The 12,885-nt window shown below is 48.8% G+C and overlaps 1 protein-coding gene across 1 annotated transcript; it reads right to left on the bottom strand.

Annotated features, from left to right (window-relative positions):
* Positions 1-892: 892 nt before the first annotated feature.
* Positions 893-10,322, bottom strand: LOC110153003 (pregnancy-associated glycoprotein 2-like). The gene is made up of 9 exons (XM_020916862.2): positions 10,255-10,322; positions 9,050-9,182; positions 8,078-8,195; positions 7,870-7,988; positions 6,414-6,613; positions 5,380-5,496; positions 3,742-3,886; positions 3,556-3,654; positions 893-1,199 (listed from the first exon to the last, which is right to left on the bottom strand). Exons 1-9 carry the CDS (start codon positions 10,305-10,307, stop codon positions 1,038-1,040), a joined length of 1,146 nt encoding a protein of 381 aa, XP_020772521.2. The 5' UTR covers positions 10,308-10,322; the 3' UTR covers positions 893-1,037.
* Positions 10,323-12,885: the final 2,563 nt, after the last annotated feature.

Below are 12,885 nucleotides of genomic sequence, written 5' to 3'. Positions count from 1 at the left end.
CCTCTTCCCCATTTATCAGCTTTGCACCCAGTCTGCTTCCACTTCCCTCAAGCCAGTCATAATCCAGCATCATCTCAAAGGAGCCAGGCACAGGTGCCCGTGGCCATATGGCTGATCTGCTCACAGATGGTAACTGCAGGGTTTATGGGTGTGTTTCAGGGTTGGGGGGACAAGCCAGAAGGCAATGTCCCTCCACTTGTCCTATGCCAGCCATTCCCCATCTCCCTGAAGGGGAAGCTCTTTCCTCCTGTGGTCTCCCACCCACACCTCTGTTGTTTTCTCCATCTGTGAGATAGTCTAGAACATCCCACTGTCAATTCTGTGGGCTGCCTTTCCCCAGTTTCAACCATGTGCTTCTGCAGAAATCTGTCAATCATGCTTGCTGTAGGGGCAGGGCCAGATGATCAACTGAGCCAAGCATAGGACCCCATGCGCCTGCCAGGATGGTTGGTCCGGGGCTGGACACATGCTCTGAAGTGGCCCATTCAGAGCCCTCCCTGGAACCCTGATGTCTTCTGAGCTTCTTTCCTTACTGGTTAGTCATCTAGAGACAAAACCCTGGGGCAGGCAGCTTCAGACTCCCTCACTAGGTATAAAGGCCTGAGGGAAGAAAGCTGTCAGGTAAGAGAATCAATGATGAGAGAAGAGAAACAGCCAGGGAGAGAAAGAGTGAGCTGATGATTTCCCATTTCTTGGGTCCAATCTCTGAGATCTTTAGATCTCTGGTTCCTGTGTCCCAGACCCTCAATGTCCTTCCAATAAGTCTCCCCTTTTCTTGAAGCCAGTTGGAGTTGGGCTCCTCTCACTTGCGGTTGAGACTTGATTCTAGATCCTGCCCAGTTATGATGCATCTCCCAGACCCAAAGAGAGGCACGCATTCATATCAGCACCATTGAGATGAATCTTTTATTCTTTACTGAGAATAGGGCTTTGCAGAGCCTCAAGCATAGTTCACAAGCATCCCTGGGTGGAACGGCCCTGCATGTGAGTGAGTGTGTATTTGTTCAGCCCTGATTGATTCCGGTAGCAGCCCAAATTTACGCTGCAGGAGCCAGGCCAATCCTGTTATTTCCTCGGTCATAAACCGAGAAATACAGCCTCAGGAAGACATCACCCAGGATCCAGGTCTCCGAGGTTTCCAAAGGGTTCAAGAGCTCTGTGCCCCCCAGAAAGCTGCTAAAGCAGATCTCCTGAGAAATCTGGGGGAGACAGAAATACACACCAGTTAGCCTGAGCCCTTATCTATCACCCCCCTCAATATCCAGAGCAGATAGCTTTTCCATTTTCCCCCTCCTTAGGGAAGAATCAAGTGGTTCTCTCAGCAACTGCAGAAGTGGGGGTACAAGAACAAGAAGGGCCAAAACATGTGGTTGTCAGGACAGGGGTGTGGGGAGGGGAGGATTGGGAGTTTGGGATTATCAGATGCAAACTAATATACATGTGCTTAGTCGCTCAGTTGTGTCCAACTCTTGTGACCCCATAGATTGTAGCCTGCCAGGCTCCTCTGTCCATGGGATTCTCCAGGCAAGAACACTGGAGTGGGTTGCTCTTTCCTTCTGCAGGGATTTTCCTGACCCAGGAATCAAATCCAGGTCTCCTGCATTGCAGGTAGACTCTATTGATTGAACTACGAGGGAAGCCCACAGTTAAACAACAAAGTCCTACTGTATAGCACAGGAAACTGTATTCAGTCATGCATGATAAACTGTGACAGAAAAGAATATGAAGAAGAGTATGGATATATATAAAACTGAGCGACTTTGATGTATGACAGAAATGAACACAACATTGTAAATCAGCTGTATTTCAGTGTGTGTGTGTTAGTTGCTTGGTTGCGTCTGACTCTGCGACTCCACAGACTTTAGCCCTCCAGGCTCCTCTGTCCTTGTGATTCTCCAGGCAAGAATACTGGAGTGGGTAGCCATTCCCTTCTCCAGGGGATCTTCCTGACCCAGGGATCGAACCTGGGTCTCCTGCATTGCAGGCAGGTTCTTTACTATCTGAGGCACCAGGGAAGCCCAACACTTCAATAAATTTTGGTTAAAAAGTACAAGAATGGCCTGAAGTTCCCCTCACACTCTAAGTTTCTTTCATTATGACCCCAATTGCTGTTTTCTCTGCAGAGAATGGCTATTCTTCTCCCCATTCCCCACAACCAATTCTTTTTATAAAAAGTTTAAAATTTTGAATTGGAGTATAGCTAATTAACATTATGTGATAGTTTCAGATGGACAGCAAAGGGACTCAGCCATACACATACATGTATCCATTCTCCTCCAAACTCCCCTCCCTTCCAGGCTGCCACGTAACACCAAGCAGAGTCCTCTGTGCTACATAGTACGTTGGTTTTGGTTACCCATTTAAATACAGCAGTGCCCACAACAAGTTATTATTCTGCGCTAAGGCCTTCTGGGCCTCCCTGCTGGCTCAGCGGAAAAGAATCAGCTTGCAAGGCCGGAGACTTAGGAGACGTTGGTTCGCTCTCTGGGTCGCGAAGATCCCCCGGAGGAGACCATGGCAACCCACTCCAGTATTCTTGCCTGGAGAATCCCCATGGACAGAGGAGCCTGCTGGGCTACGGTCTACAGGGTGGCAGAGCTGGACACAGTTGAAGTGACATAGCACACACACAGACCCTCTAGGAAGCCTTCCTGACCCACACTCACCATCCCTGGATACTCCAGGCTGGCTTGGGTGACTTACCCTGGTGCTCCTCCGGTCTGCAGCTCTCATCACCCCTAATCTGTCCCCAGCTCCCCTTTGCACAGCCCCTGGGGGTGCCATTTGCACATAATCCAGTGTAGATTCTACTTGACCAAGCAGACCTCCTCATGCCTCCGTGAGGCTGGGGGTTTAGAATTACTGAAATTCCCTCTCTTCCTCAAAGCCTTCGTTGAGCCCATCAGCCTGCCCTGAACTCCCATAGGGAGCTGACATTAAGTCTTAACCCTGGGCTGGGGCTGTGCAGTCACTGTGCACCCTTTATTCACCTTAGCATCCAACCTTCCCCACAGAGGGGTCTGGTAACCCCGACTCCCAGAGGGGGCACTGTGAGTGCAAGGGGAGGCTGCAGCCAGGGACTAGGGTGACCATGTAATTTATCATCCCAACCTGCACACTTTCGAGAAGGGAAGAGAGACTGTTAGTCACTCTACTGGGACAGGACACGGGGACTGTCTCCAGCCAAACCCTCCCTCGTCACTTGGCTTATTTCAGGGGTTACTAGAATTGACTTTCCGTGCTCATGCATCTGAGGGCACTGGTTGAAACTGAGACTCTGTGAGGCAGAGGCCCTTAGTGTTCCCCTCTCCTTGTGCCAGGCATCATGCCAGCAAGGGGTGGTGTCTCCACGTTTATTGCAGGAGGATGGATGTTCCAGACTGCCCTTCACTCTCACGTGGCTGGTTTTGTGGGAAGCGCTGGCCCAGCCACAGGGGCTCAGCAGCATTTGCAATGGTGTGACCAGGCCTGCAGGGGGCGCCCTCCTCCCAGCAGCAGCCCCAGGGTTCCTGCAAGTCCCAGTTTGAGAGCCAGCCCCCTGCATTGCCCCCTCACCTGCTGGACGTAGTAATGAGGGGGCACAGTATAGATGATGCCGTTGATGGTGAGGAGGAGCACAGGCAGGCTTTCGATGGCATCACATAAAAGCACTTGCTGCAAGACAGAGAGGAAGACAGGTGGGCCCAGGTGATCCTAGGTGTGGAGGGAGCCCAGGAAGGATGCTGTGGCGTGACCCTTCACCTTGTCATCCAGGATAGGCTTGGGGTTGATGAGCTTCAGGATGTTGGTGACCAGGTGAGTTGGCCCAACCAGGGATGAGGTCCCAGTATCCAATATGGCCTGACATCCTTGGGAACAACCAACCACATTGCCGTTTATGGAGATGCTGAGAGAAAGTGAGACAAAGCAGGCACCAGGTCACTCTGAAGTCTCCCCCACGACCGCCCCCTCCCTGACTGTCCACGAACAGCGCTTCAGCTCTTGCCCAGACTCTGCTGTCCTTTGTTCTGGTCACATCACCCTTTGACTTCCTTTCAGTTCTTGCATGTACTAGGTTCTTTCATGTCTCAGGGCCTGGGCACGTGCTGGTCACCCTTCTTAGACCATCCCCTCTGTCTCGCGAATTTCTGCTCCTCTTTCAGGTTCTAGATTAATTGTCACTTTGTCAGGGAAGACTTCGCCCCAGACTAGATCGGGCTCCTGTCTTGGTCACTCTCTAGACACTTCTTCATGTCTAGCAGGTACCAAAGTGGTAATTCATTACGTCTGTGAGTCGTTTCACGTACACCTGCCTTATTAGGTGTATGGGCAAGTTGTATCGTTACTGCCTCCCTAGGTGCCCAGCACATAGCAGATGCATAATGTGTGTTTGTTGAATGAATGAATGAAAAAAATGAAAGAGGAACACCCAGAGACCTGTTATCTGTCAAGTGACCAATAATAGGTCAACCCACACAGTGAGGAGGGAGGTTCCCTGGGGAAGCAGATGCTTAAAGTGGGAGTGGGGGAGACACAGGCTGCCCTGGGAGAGGGCGTGTCCCATCACTGCCCCCTCACCCAGCTCAGACACTGAGGTCCAGGCCAGAGGAGCATGAGCCAATCCAGGGGACCTCCGAAGGACAGGAAAGCTTTTGTCTGAGGATATCATGGAGAATCCCATTAATTATTGCCCCTTGTTCTCAGGCCACTTCTGAATCCCAGCTTCCTGATTCGGTCACAGCCCCTGCTCCACTGTGTCCCCAGTTTGGGGAGTAAATAGCACTGGTTAGGTGGGGTGTCTCTTTTTATGCATTGCTCTCAGGTCTCAAGATTTCAGCCACCCTCTCTCCACTGCTGGGTAACTTCTCCCTGAGGAGACCAGTTTTCCTGGTTTGTCCTGGACTTTTTCTCTATTTCAGCTGACAATTCTGTATACTGAGGATCCCCTTGGTCCCAGGTGGCCTTGGTCAGTAGGTCCTCTTATTGCAGTTCTGTTCAGGTTGGTAAAATTCCCCCTGATTCTCTTTTCACCACACTGTAGGGTCTTCTAACCAGGCTCCCCACTTCTCAGCACAGGGGTGCAGCCCTCCCCCAGCTGCCCGGGCCTCTATGGACCCTTTCAGGACCCTGGTCAGAGGGCTGGTCAGGAGCCCTGGGGCAATTGTGAACCTATAGGTGATGTGTGTATCTGCGTTTGTGTGTCTGTGGGTGTGCTTGTGTGTATCTGTGTGCCTCTGTGTGTTTCTGTGTGTCTCTGTATGTATTTTTGTGTGTGTCTTTGTGGGTGGAGTGTGTGTCTGTGAGGGACTGAGTGTCTGTGTGTGCACTTGTGTGTGTCTGCTTGTGTTCTGTGCAGGTGTGGGAGCATCACTTGGGGTGACCCTCGGAGGGGAGACTTACCTGCTCATGGCTACCTGCCAGAAGCTGGTTCGGGTCACTGGTATCCACTGGATTTTCCCCTTGTGGTAGGTGTGGTCCACCCCACCAAACATCACCACGCTGCTGTTTCCTGGCTGGCTGAAGAGAGAAGGATGAGGGGACTCATTGGAGGAGAGACACGCCAGACACTGTCTGAGGGCTGTGCTTCTCCATCCATCAGAGGCACTATTATGGTCCCCATTTTACAGATGCGAAAACTGAGGCTCGGAAGGACTGAGTACCTGACCAAAGTCAGTCAGCATCTAATGAGTATTAGAGAAGAGGTTTGAAACTGGGCAACCTGGACTGCATCTGACCACCCATCCTTCTGAAGAGGACCTGGTCCCCTCCAGCTACCTGAGTGCTCAGATATACCCTCAGAGGATTTCGTGCTGGAGGGGTCTGGCTTCCTTCTTGTCTAGCCTTTCAGTTTTCATGAAAGTTGAGGCCTGAGGGTGTTATGGCATAGGTTCAGGGTCACCCAGGGTTGGTTTCACTGGTCTGTTCCCTGTGCCATCCATGGACTCCAGATTCAGCAGGCCCCCCACCTCTTCTCTCCCTGTCTTAAAATTCCTAGTATATTTTGAACACAGGGTCCCATGTTTTCATTTTACACGGGCTCCTGAGAACTGTGTAGCTGGTCTTGTGTTCCCGGTAAATTGTTAGTGAGGAAGGAACATTCCTGTCATCTCTCTCCTTCCTTCCATATCAAATTAGCCAGGAAATCCTGTTGCCTTTTCCTCCAATCCATTTCCTGACACATTCCATTACTCTCCCTCTTATCTCCAATGCCTTAGACCAAGCCACTGCTCTTGAGCCCAAGAGCACGGTTATGTTCCCATAAAACTTTACTTACAAAAACCAGTGATGGGGCCAGAAGTGACCCTGAGGCTGTAGTTCTCCTGAGTTAGACTATCTATCATGAAAATTCTGGATCAGGTAGTCTATAATTTTTCATGCGGCTGCAAGCATTGTACAGCTAATTTGAAGAGAGGTCTGGTCTACCTCAGACTTACGAGCTCAAGTAGAAGGCAAAGACTGGCTCAGAAATGACTCCTAGGTTCTTCAGGTTGTCGAAGACTGGGATGGTACCTCGGACAGCGAGGCTGGGGTAGGCCAAGCCCAGGAGGCCATCATAAGGTACTTGTTCCAGGACCCCACTGGATTGATTCTGGCTCAAGCCAAAAGTCTGGTTCACAATGACAAGGTTCCCGATCTGTGGGAGAGGAGAATGTTCCCATATAACGTCTTGGAAAATGGGGCGGGTACGGGGCTGGGGAGGAGATATCATTAGCATTGCAGAGAAGAAGTGAGACCTGGCTATGCCCTGGGTTAATATCACATGGTTAGACCAAGCTGGGACAGGAATTTGGTTTCCACTGGTGTGGGGCTGTGTATTTTACGAACATCTACTTCTCAGAACCGCAAACGCCATCTGAGTCAAATTGGCTTCCTGCCTTCTGTTCAGGTGGGGAGACAGGACAGGACTGAATGGTGCCCCCTTGTGGACAAAGCGAGTAGAGAGCCAGGTAGCCTTCCCTTTGGGGTCACTATGATCTAATGACAGAAATGGACTGAATTCACTGTAATGTACTGTAGATTAAGCATCTGCCCAGAAAGACAGAAGCCCATTATACAAAGTCGCTGGCAGGGTTCTTATGAAAACTCTGCCTGGAAAACCGGCTTTTCAGGGTGTGAACACTTGTGTGTGAGTGCCTGTGTGTGTGTGTGTGAGAGAGAGACAGAGAAACACAGGGAGAACACACTCAGGCACTTAGGGGGAGGCAAGACAAAGATTTTATTAGACTCTCAAAGGCCCCCTAGAGTGAGAATGCATTTATCAGGCCCCTCCCACATCTACGACTCCTACTTTACCTGCCTGGATACCTGAAATCCTGGGCTGCCCCCAGAGACCCCAGATGAGTTTTAACCTCTTCCCAAATTCCCACGCCTGCTTGAGTCCTGACTGGCCAGCTCAGCTCCACTGCTTACCACATGTGTGACCTTGGCCATGACCTTGCTCTCTGTACCTCAGGTCCCTCACCTGTATCATGAGCTGATCATAGTACCTGCTGTGTGGGTCGCTACCAGATTAAAGAAGTTATTAGTGTGAACGTGCCTGGTAGAGTTTCTGAGAATATAAAAGTGGGAGCTTTATTCCCCCGCCTCCCTACTCCCAGCAAAGTGAACCTTGGGCTGCTCATGGCCAAAGAAGCTCCGAATCCACCCCCCAAGCCACTCTCTGGGTTAGCCACCGTGGGAGCTTGTGTGTCTGCAGGGACGCTGTCTCCCCAGGCAAATGCCCTACCCAGCAGGTGGCCAGCCACTAGGGGACTTTGGGAAGTGGTCGTGTTTGGCAGGGTCACAAGGGAAAACTCCAGTGGGTACCTTCCCAGCTGGTCCTGCATCTGTTTTGTAAGCAGTAGCCGCTCCCAGGGCCAGCTTTGATTCAGCCCCTGGTTTCCATGTTACCTGAACAGTGTCACAGCCAAGAACTCCATTCATCCTTCCAGAGCCGTAGCTGAGGTTGATTTTCTGGTCCAAATGCTGGAAGGTGGTGGACTTCTGAGGGTTGAATCTCTTATGTTTAGCTGCCGACACAAGAGATGGGTATCCGTCAGGTGCCAAGATGGAGAAGGGGGGAGGGGGAGGACACGATGAGTGGGGGGCTGGTACTCACAGCAGGAGGGACTTTGGCAGTTGACAGAGGGCACCCACAAGTCAGATGAGCCGGTGTCAAAGTTGACCTGGAACTCTTGAGGAGGTGTTCCAATGCTGATCTTACCAAAGTAGACCATCTACAAGGGCGGGGAGAGGAGTTTAGGGCAGACCTGGCTGCCTGGATGCCCCCTGATACCTGGAGTCCTGCCTCCCTCTGGTCATCCCAGGTCTCCAGAAATCACTTTGCAACTGCTGCCCCCCCCCACCCCCCCAGCCTCTGCTCAGACCAGTCCCTTCATTTGAGAAGCTCTGCAGTCTCCTCTTTAAGGCCCAGTCTCAGGGCCTCCTTCTCCAAGTGGCCTTCCTAGGTCACTCCAGGCCAATGCCTCTAAACTCAGAGCATGTCCTGTCAACAACACGCAGGTGGCCCTTTCGTTTGACATGTATTCAATCTTTGCCTCTCTCTCAGCCTAGCCTGTGCATTGTTGAAGAAGATAAAGCTCTTTTGTTTTTTAAAATCACTATAGTGTTAATTTTTTATGATCTCACATGCCTTCGGGGCTCAGTAACTTTTTAGTGGTGTCATTCCGGGATCTGTGGAGGGTGAACTTTCTCTGCCTGGGTTTCACACTTGATGCAGTTGGCTTTACCTTTTGATCAGTCATGGCTCACCCTTCATCTGTAACTGAGTAGCTCACTTTGTTCAGAAAGAACAATTTCTCTCAAACTCCTGCCACATCTTTAACACAGAAATGGATGTTTACCTGCCCCCTGGTCATGCCGGACCCAGTCACCACAGACCAAGAGTTGAGGGTGAGAGTGACTTCTCCTCTGGGAACGGGGTCCCTTTTCCCCCGTGTTTCTGCCTCTTGCATAGGCCCCACCCCAGTGTCCCCCCCTCCCCCGCCACCCCGACACCTCCAGATGAACCCCAGTGCTAGGCCAGACCACCAGGGGGCGTTGTGGAGCACCATCCTCCCAACACACTCACATTCAGGAAATTCCTCAGTCCGTGAGAAGAGAATTTGCGGGACCGGCTGTGAGATTTTTCATCCAGGAATTTTTCCTGCAACTGTTTTCCCCTGATAGGTTCTTGCGTGATCTTCATCTTCGTTAGAGGGATTCTTTCACCGAGCATGGGGAAAAGGAAACAAGGATGGGGCAGCAGTCAGTTGTCCCTGTTATATTATTGTCATGGTACTTTGTAGTTTTTAAGTCTTTTTATGTGTCACCTTTATTATTAGAATACTGTGAAGAGACCATGGCAAAGACCTAGATCTGACTACAGGCTCTGTCGTGTAATCTTGGGTAAGCCATATGACCATTTGGAGTCTCAATTTCTCTACTGGTAAAAAGGTGGAATGTAATAATCCCCCCTCCCCCATATGGAATGTTTTGGGTGTTAAGTGAGATGATGGATATAATGTTTCTGATATATAGGAAGTCTCAACTGTGACAGCCATTACCATTGCTATTGCCATCCCACTGTATCTTTTTCAAAGAATCTCTGGCAGTGACATAGAAGGGGATCATTATACTGTTTTTACAGGGGAAGAAAGGAAATGCAGGGAGTTTGTGACTTGTTTGTGGTCATACATCTTGTTAGAGATAAAACATAGAAGTAGCCCTCCTCATCTTCCTCCAAGGTGCTAGCAGAAAAGATGGATGAGAGTAAATGTCAGGGGATGGAGAATAAATTAGAGAAATTAAGAGTCTAGAAAAGTAAGGAAGAATCAAAATAGAATAAACAAAACAGAGACTTCTGCATGCACAGAGATATCAAGAGATGGAGAGATAGAAAAGAGAGATACACAGACGAAGACACTGACACATATGCGCAGAAGTGGAGAGAGAGCAGAGAGAAGACCTAGAAGCAAATGCAAGAGAAATGCTGTTTCCCAGGACCACACATACAGTTGCATAGGTTGTGCACTGAACAATTCCAAGAAGTGCCATTTTTACATAGGTCATGATGTGATTGGCACCCGCAGAGTTGTGCAACCAGCAGGTGTGCCCCAGGATGCCTGGGCCCCACAGTGCCCTTGACAAGGGTCTCATCAATAAGTGAGAGTTGATCTTTAAGACTGCCAGGGAATGACTACTTTCTCTTCTTACCCTGGTGGGTGGAAGAATAAGAGGATGACAAAGAGAAATCCCCAAAAAAGAGATGATGCCACTAATAGTCCCCATACTTACATGACTACGCACTCTGAGAGGGCCACCAGCCCGAGGAGCACAAGCCACTTCATGCTTCTTTCCTGGCTCCAAGTTCTCAGGGAATATCAGATTCTAAGCTTGCAGTGGTGAACAGGAGCTCCTAGTTATATATACTCTGACCTGCCCTAATTGTCCCCTTTAGGCTAATGGTGGATCTGATAAGAAATATGAACCTCTCCGTAAAATCTTTACCTCTATCAGTCTCTGTGTGTATTCGACTTGGAAAATTCTCAGAATACAGAGAGACTACTGTAATCTCTTCCTTGAGGCTTGGATGGAAAATTAAACTAAAGTGGCAAAACTCTTGCCAACTGGGGCACAAAACACTGCTAATAATGTGATAAAAGTATATGCTGGGGGCCATGCTAGACATTCGTGATCTCATGTGGTCTTTCTAGACACTTCCCTAGATGTGCATGGCTGTGCTCAGTTGGGGAGGAGAGTGCTAGGAGGAAAAAAAAGGTCAAATGGCAAAGTGAAGACTTTAGGGCAGCCCAGTGGCATATGAGTGACTAGGCAGTGGGACATTGGCACAGATCAGGGGCACCTTTGATGCCAGTCTGTGTTAAAGATCTAGACTAGAGCAGTATTACAAACTGCACAGTTTTAGTATTGGAAGAAATGTGATGCAGGCATCCACGAGATACTATATCATCCAATAAACATATAAGGAGAGCCCTGTGTGCTGGGGTCTGGTTAGGATGCTGAAAAGTCAAAGTCGTATAAGACACAGGTGTTTCTGCATCCTCAGGGGTTAGCAGTCTAGGGCAGTTCTCACAAACTCAGGCCCAGGAGGCAAGAGAAACAAGGAAGGGTGGGTGGGCATCCTGGACACCAGGCATAATGGGCCCTACCACTGGGGCAGCCTCTCCTCAGCTCCAACCAGCGGCTGCCATGCTGGAAAGCAGGTCAAGTTTTCAAGAGAAGTCAGAAGTCTGGATATTTATGTACAATCTATTTATTTTAAATGTTAGCCACTTATCTTTTCCCCCCCCCCAAAACAATTCCCCAACAAATGTGTTCTGGATTCAGCCTGGGGGCTGTGCAGTTTTTTATGTCTGGCTTAGAGGTGGGAGTAGAGAGGCGACAGGGAGGGGGTTCAGTTGAAGCTGGTTGATTATATATGGGAGTGAATGCATTTGAAACATGTTAATTTTCCTTCCACTTGTAAAAAAGAATAGCAGGGTCATATAAACCATGAATTTAATAATGTCCATTTGCTGAGGAGAAATGGATTGAATTCTGATGTAATTCACCAATAGAGTCCATGCCTGGAAACATTTTGTCTGCTAAACCAAACATCTGTTGTTGTTCAGTGGTTCAGTATTTGCGACCCCATGGACTGCAGCACGCCAGGCTTCCCTGTCCATCACCATCTCCTGAAGCTTGCTCAAACTCACGTCCACTGAGTCAGTGACGCCATCTGACCATCTCATCCTTTGTAGTTCTCTTCTCATCCTGCTTTCAATCTTTCCCATGATCAGGGTCTTTTTTAATGAGTCCATTCTTCACATGAGGTGGCCAAAATACTGGAGCTTCAGCTTCAGCATCAGTCCTTCCATGAATATTCAGGATTGATTTCCTTTAGGATTGACTGATTGGATCTCCTTGCAGTCCAAGGGAAGCTCAAGAGTCTTCTTTAACACCACAGTTCAGAAACATCAATTCTTCAGCGCTCAGCCTTCTTTATGGTTCAACTCTCCCATCCATACACGACTACTGGAAAAACCATAGCATTGACTATACAGACCTTTGTCAGCAAAGTAATGTCTCTGCTTTTCAATATGCTATGCCAAACATACATACAACCAAACATATGAAGAGATAATTTTGAAGCATCTTATCTATCAAAGAAGACAAAAAAAGAAAAAAACCAACTCACTCAGGGCTCTTGCTCAGCCTGAGATGAACAGTTCAGCTCATTTGCTCAGTCATTTTGGCTCTTTGTGACCCCGTGGAGAGATGAACAGGGCTACCTGTTAAAATGTTATTCCAGCTGAAGTAAAGACAATGTTGTTTTATGGCTCCTTCCAGGACTCCCAAGGGCCTGGTTGTTCCTTTGTGAGATCTCTGCAAGCTGGCGTCTTGGGTAGAACACGGGGAGGCTCCCTTGTCACAGGTGTGTAAAGATGGGGTGCTGCGTCTTAACCCTCATTTTTGCACATTTTAAACATTCAGTGGTTTTGTCTATAGAGGGGGTTTGATAGCATCTAACAAATGACACACACATATGCCCTTTAACTTAGCAATTCTACTTCTAGGGATCTATCTCAAAGATATACTGTCAAAAATACAAAGCATCATATGCACAAGCTATTCACTACAACACTGCTTCTAAATGCAAAAAATAAGAAACATACCTGAAATGACCATCCACAGGGGACTGTTGAATAAGGTGCAGGGCGTCCCAACACCTGGGTATGATGTGGATGGAGGGAGGAGTGGAATGGATGAGATCTTCAGGGTACACTGTTTAGTTTTTTAAAAGAGGGACCAAAAAAGTGCTTTTAGTTTGTTGCTTTTACATACATATATGAGTCTATTTTCATAAGAAAAAGTGGAAGAGTACACCATAGACTACTAAAGATGTAATTTATGGATGAGGAGCAG

Source organism: Odocoileus virginianus, chromosome 28, assembly GCF_023699985.2.
Source record: "Odocoileus virginianus isolate 20LAN1187 ecotype Illinois chromosome 28, Ovbor_1.2, whole genome shotgun sequence".
NCBI lineage: Eukaryota > Metazoa > Chordata > Mammalia > Artiodactyla > Cervidae > Odocoileus > Odocoileus virginianus.
The sequence above is the reverse complement of the archived record's forward strand: the minus strand, read 5'-3'. Positions and strand labels throughout refer to the sequence as shown.

Excerpts from the sequence above, each read along its gene's own strand:
- LOC110153003 (XM_020916862.2), bottom strand. The coding sequence starts at position 10,307 with ATGAAGTGGCTTGTGCTCCTCGGGCTGGTGGCCCTCTCAGAGTGCGTA. Across the intron at positions 8,196-9,049 it reads GACTGAGGAATTTCCTGAAT|ATGGTCTACTTTGGTAAGAT; the intron begins GTGAGTGTGTTG and ends CCGCCCTTGTAG. Across the intron at positions 3,655-3,741 it reads AGCCTATCCTGGATGACAAG|CAAGTGCTTTTATGTGATGC; the intron begins GTGAAGGGTCAC and ends TCTGTCTTGCAG.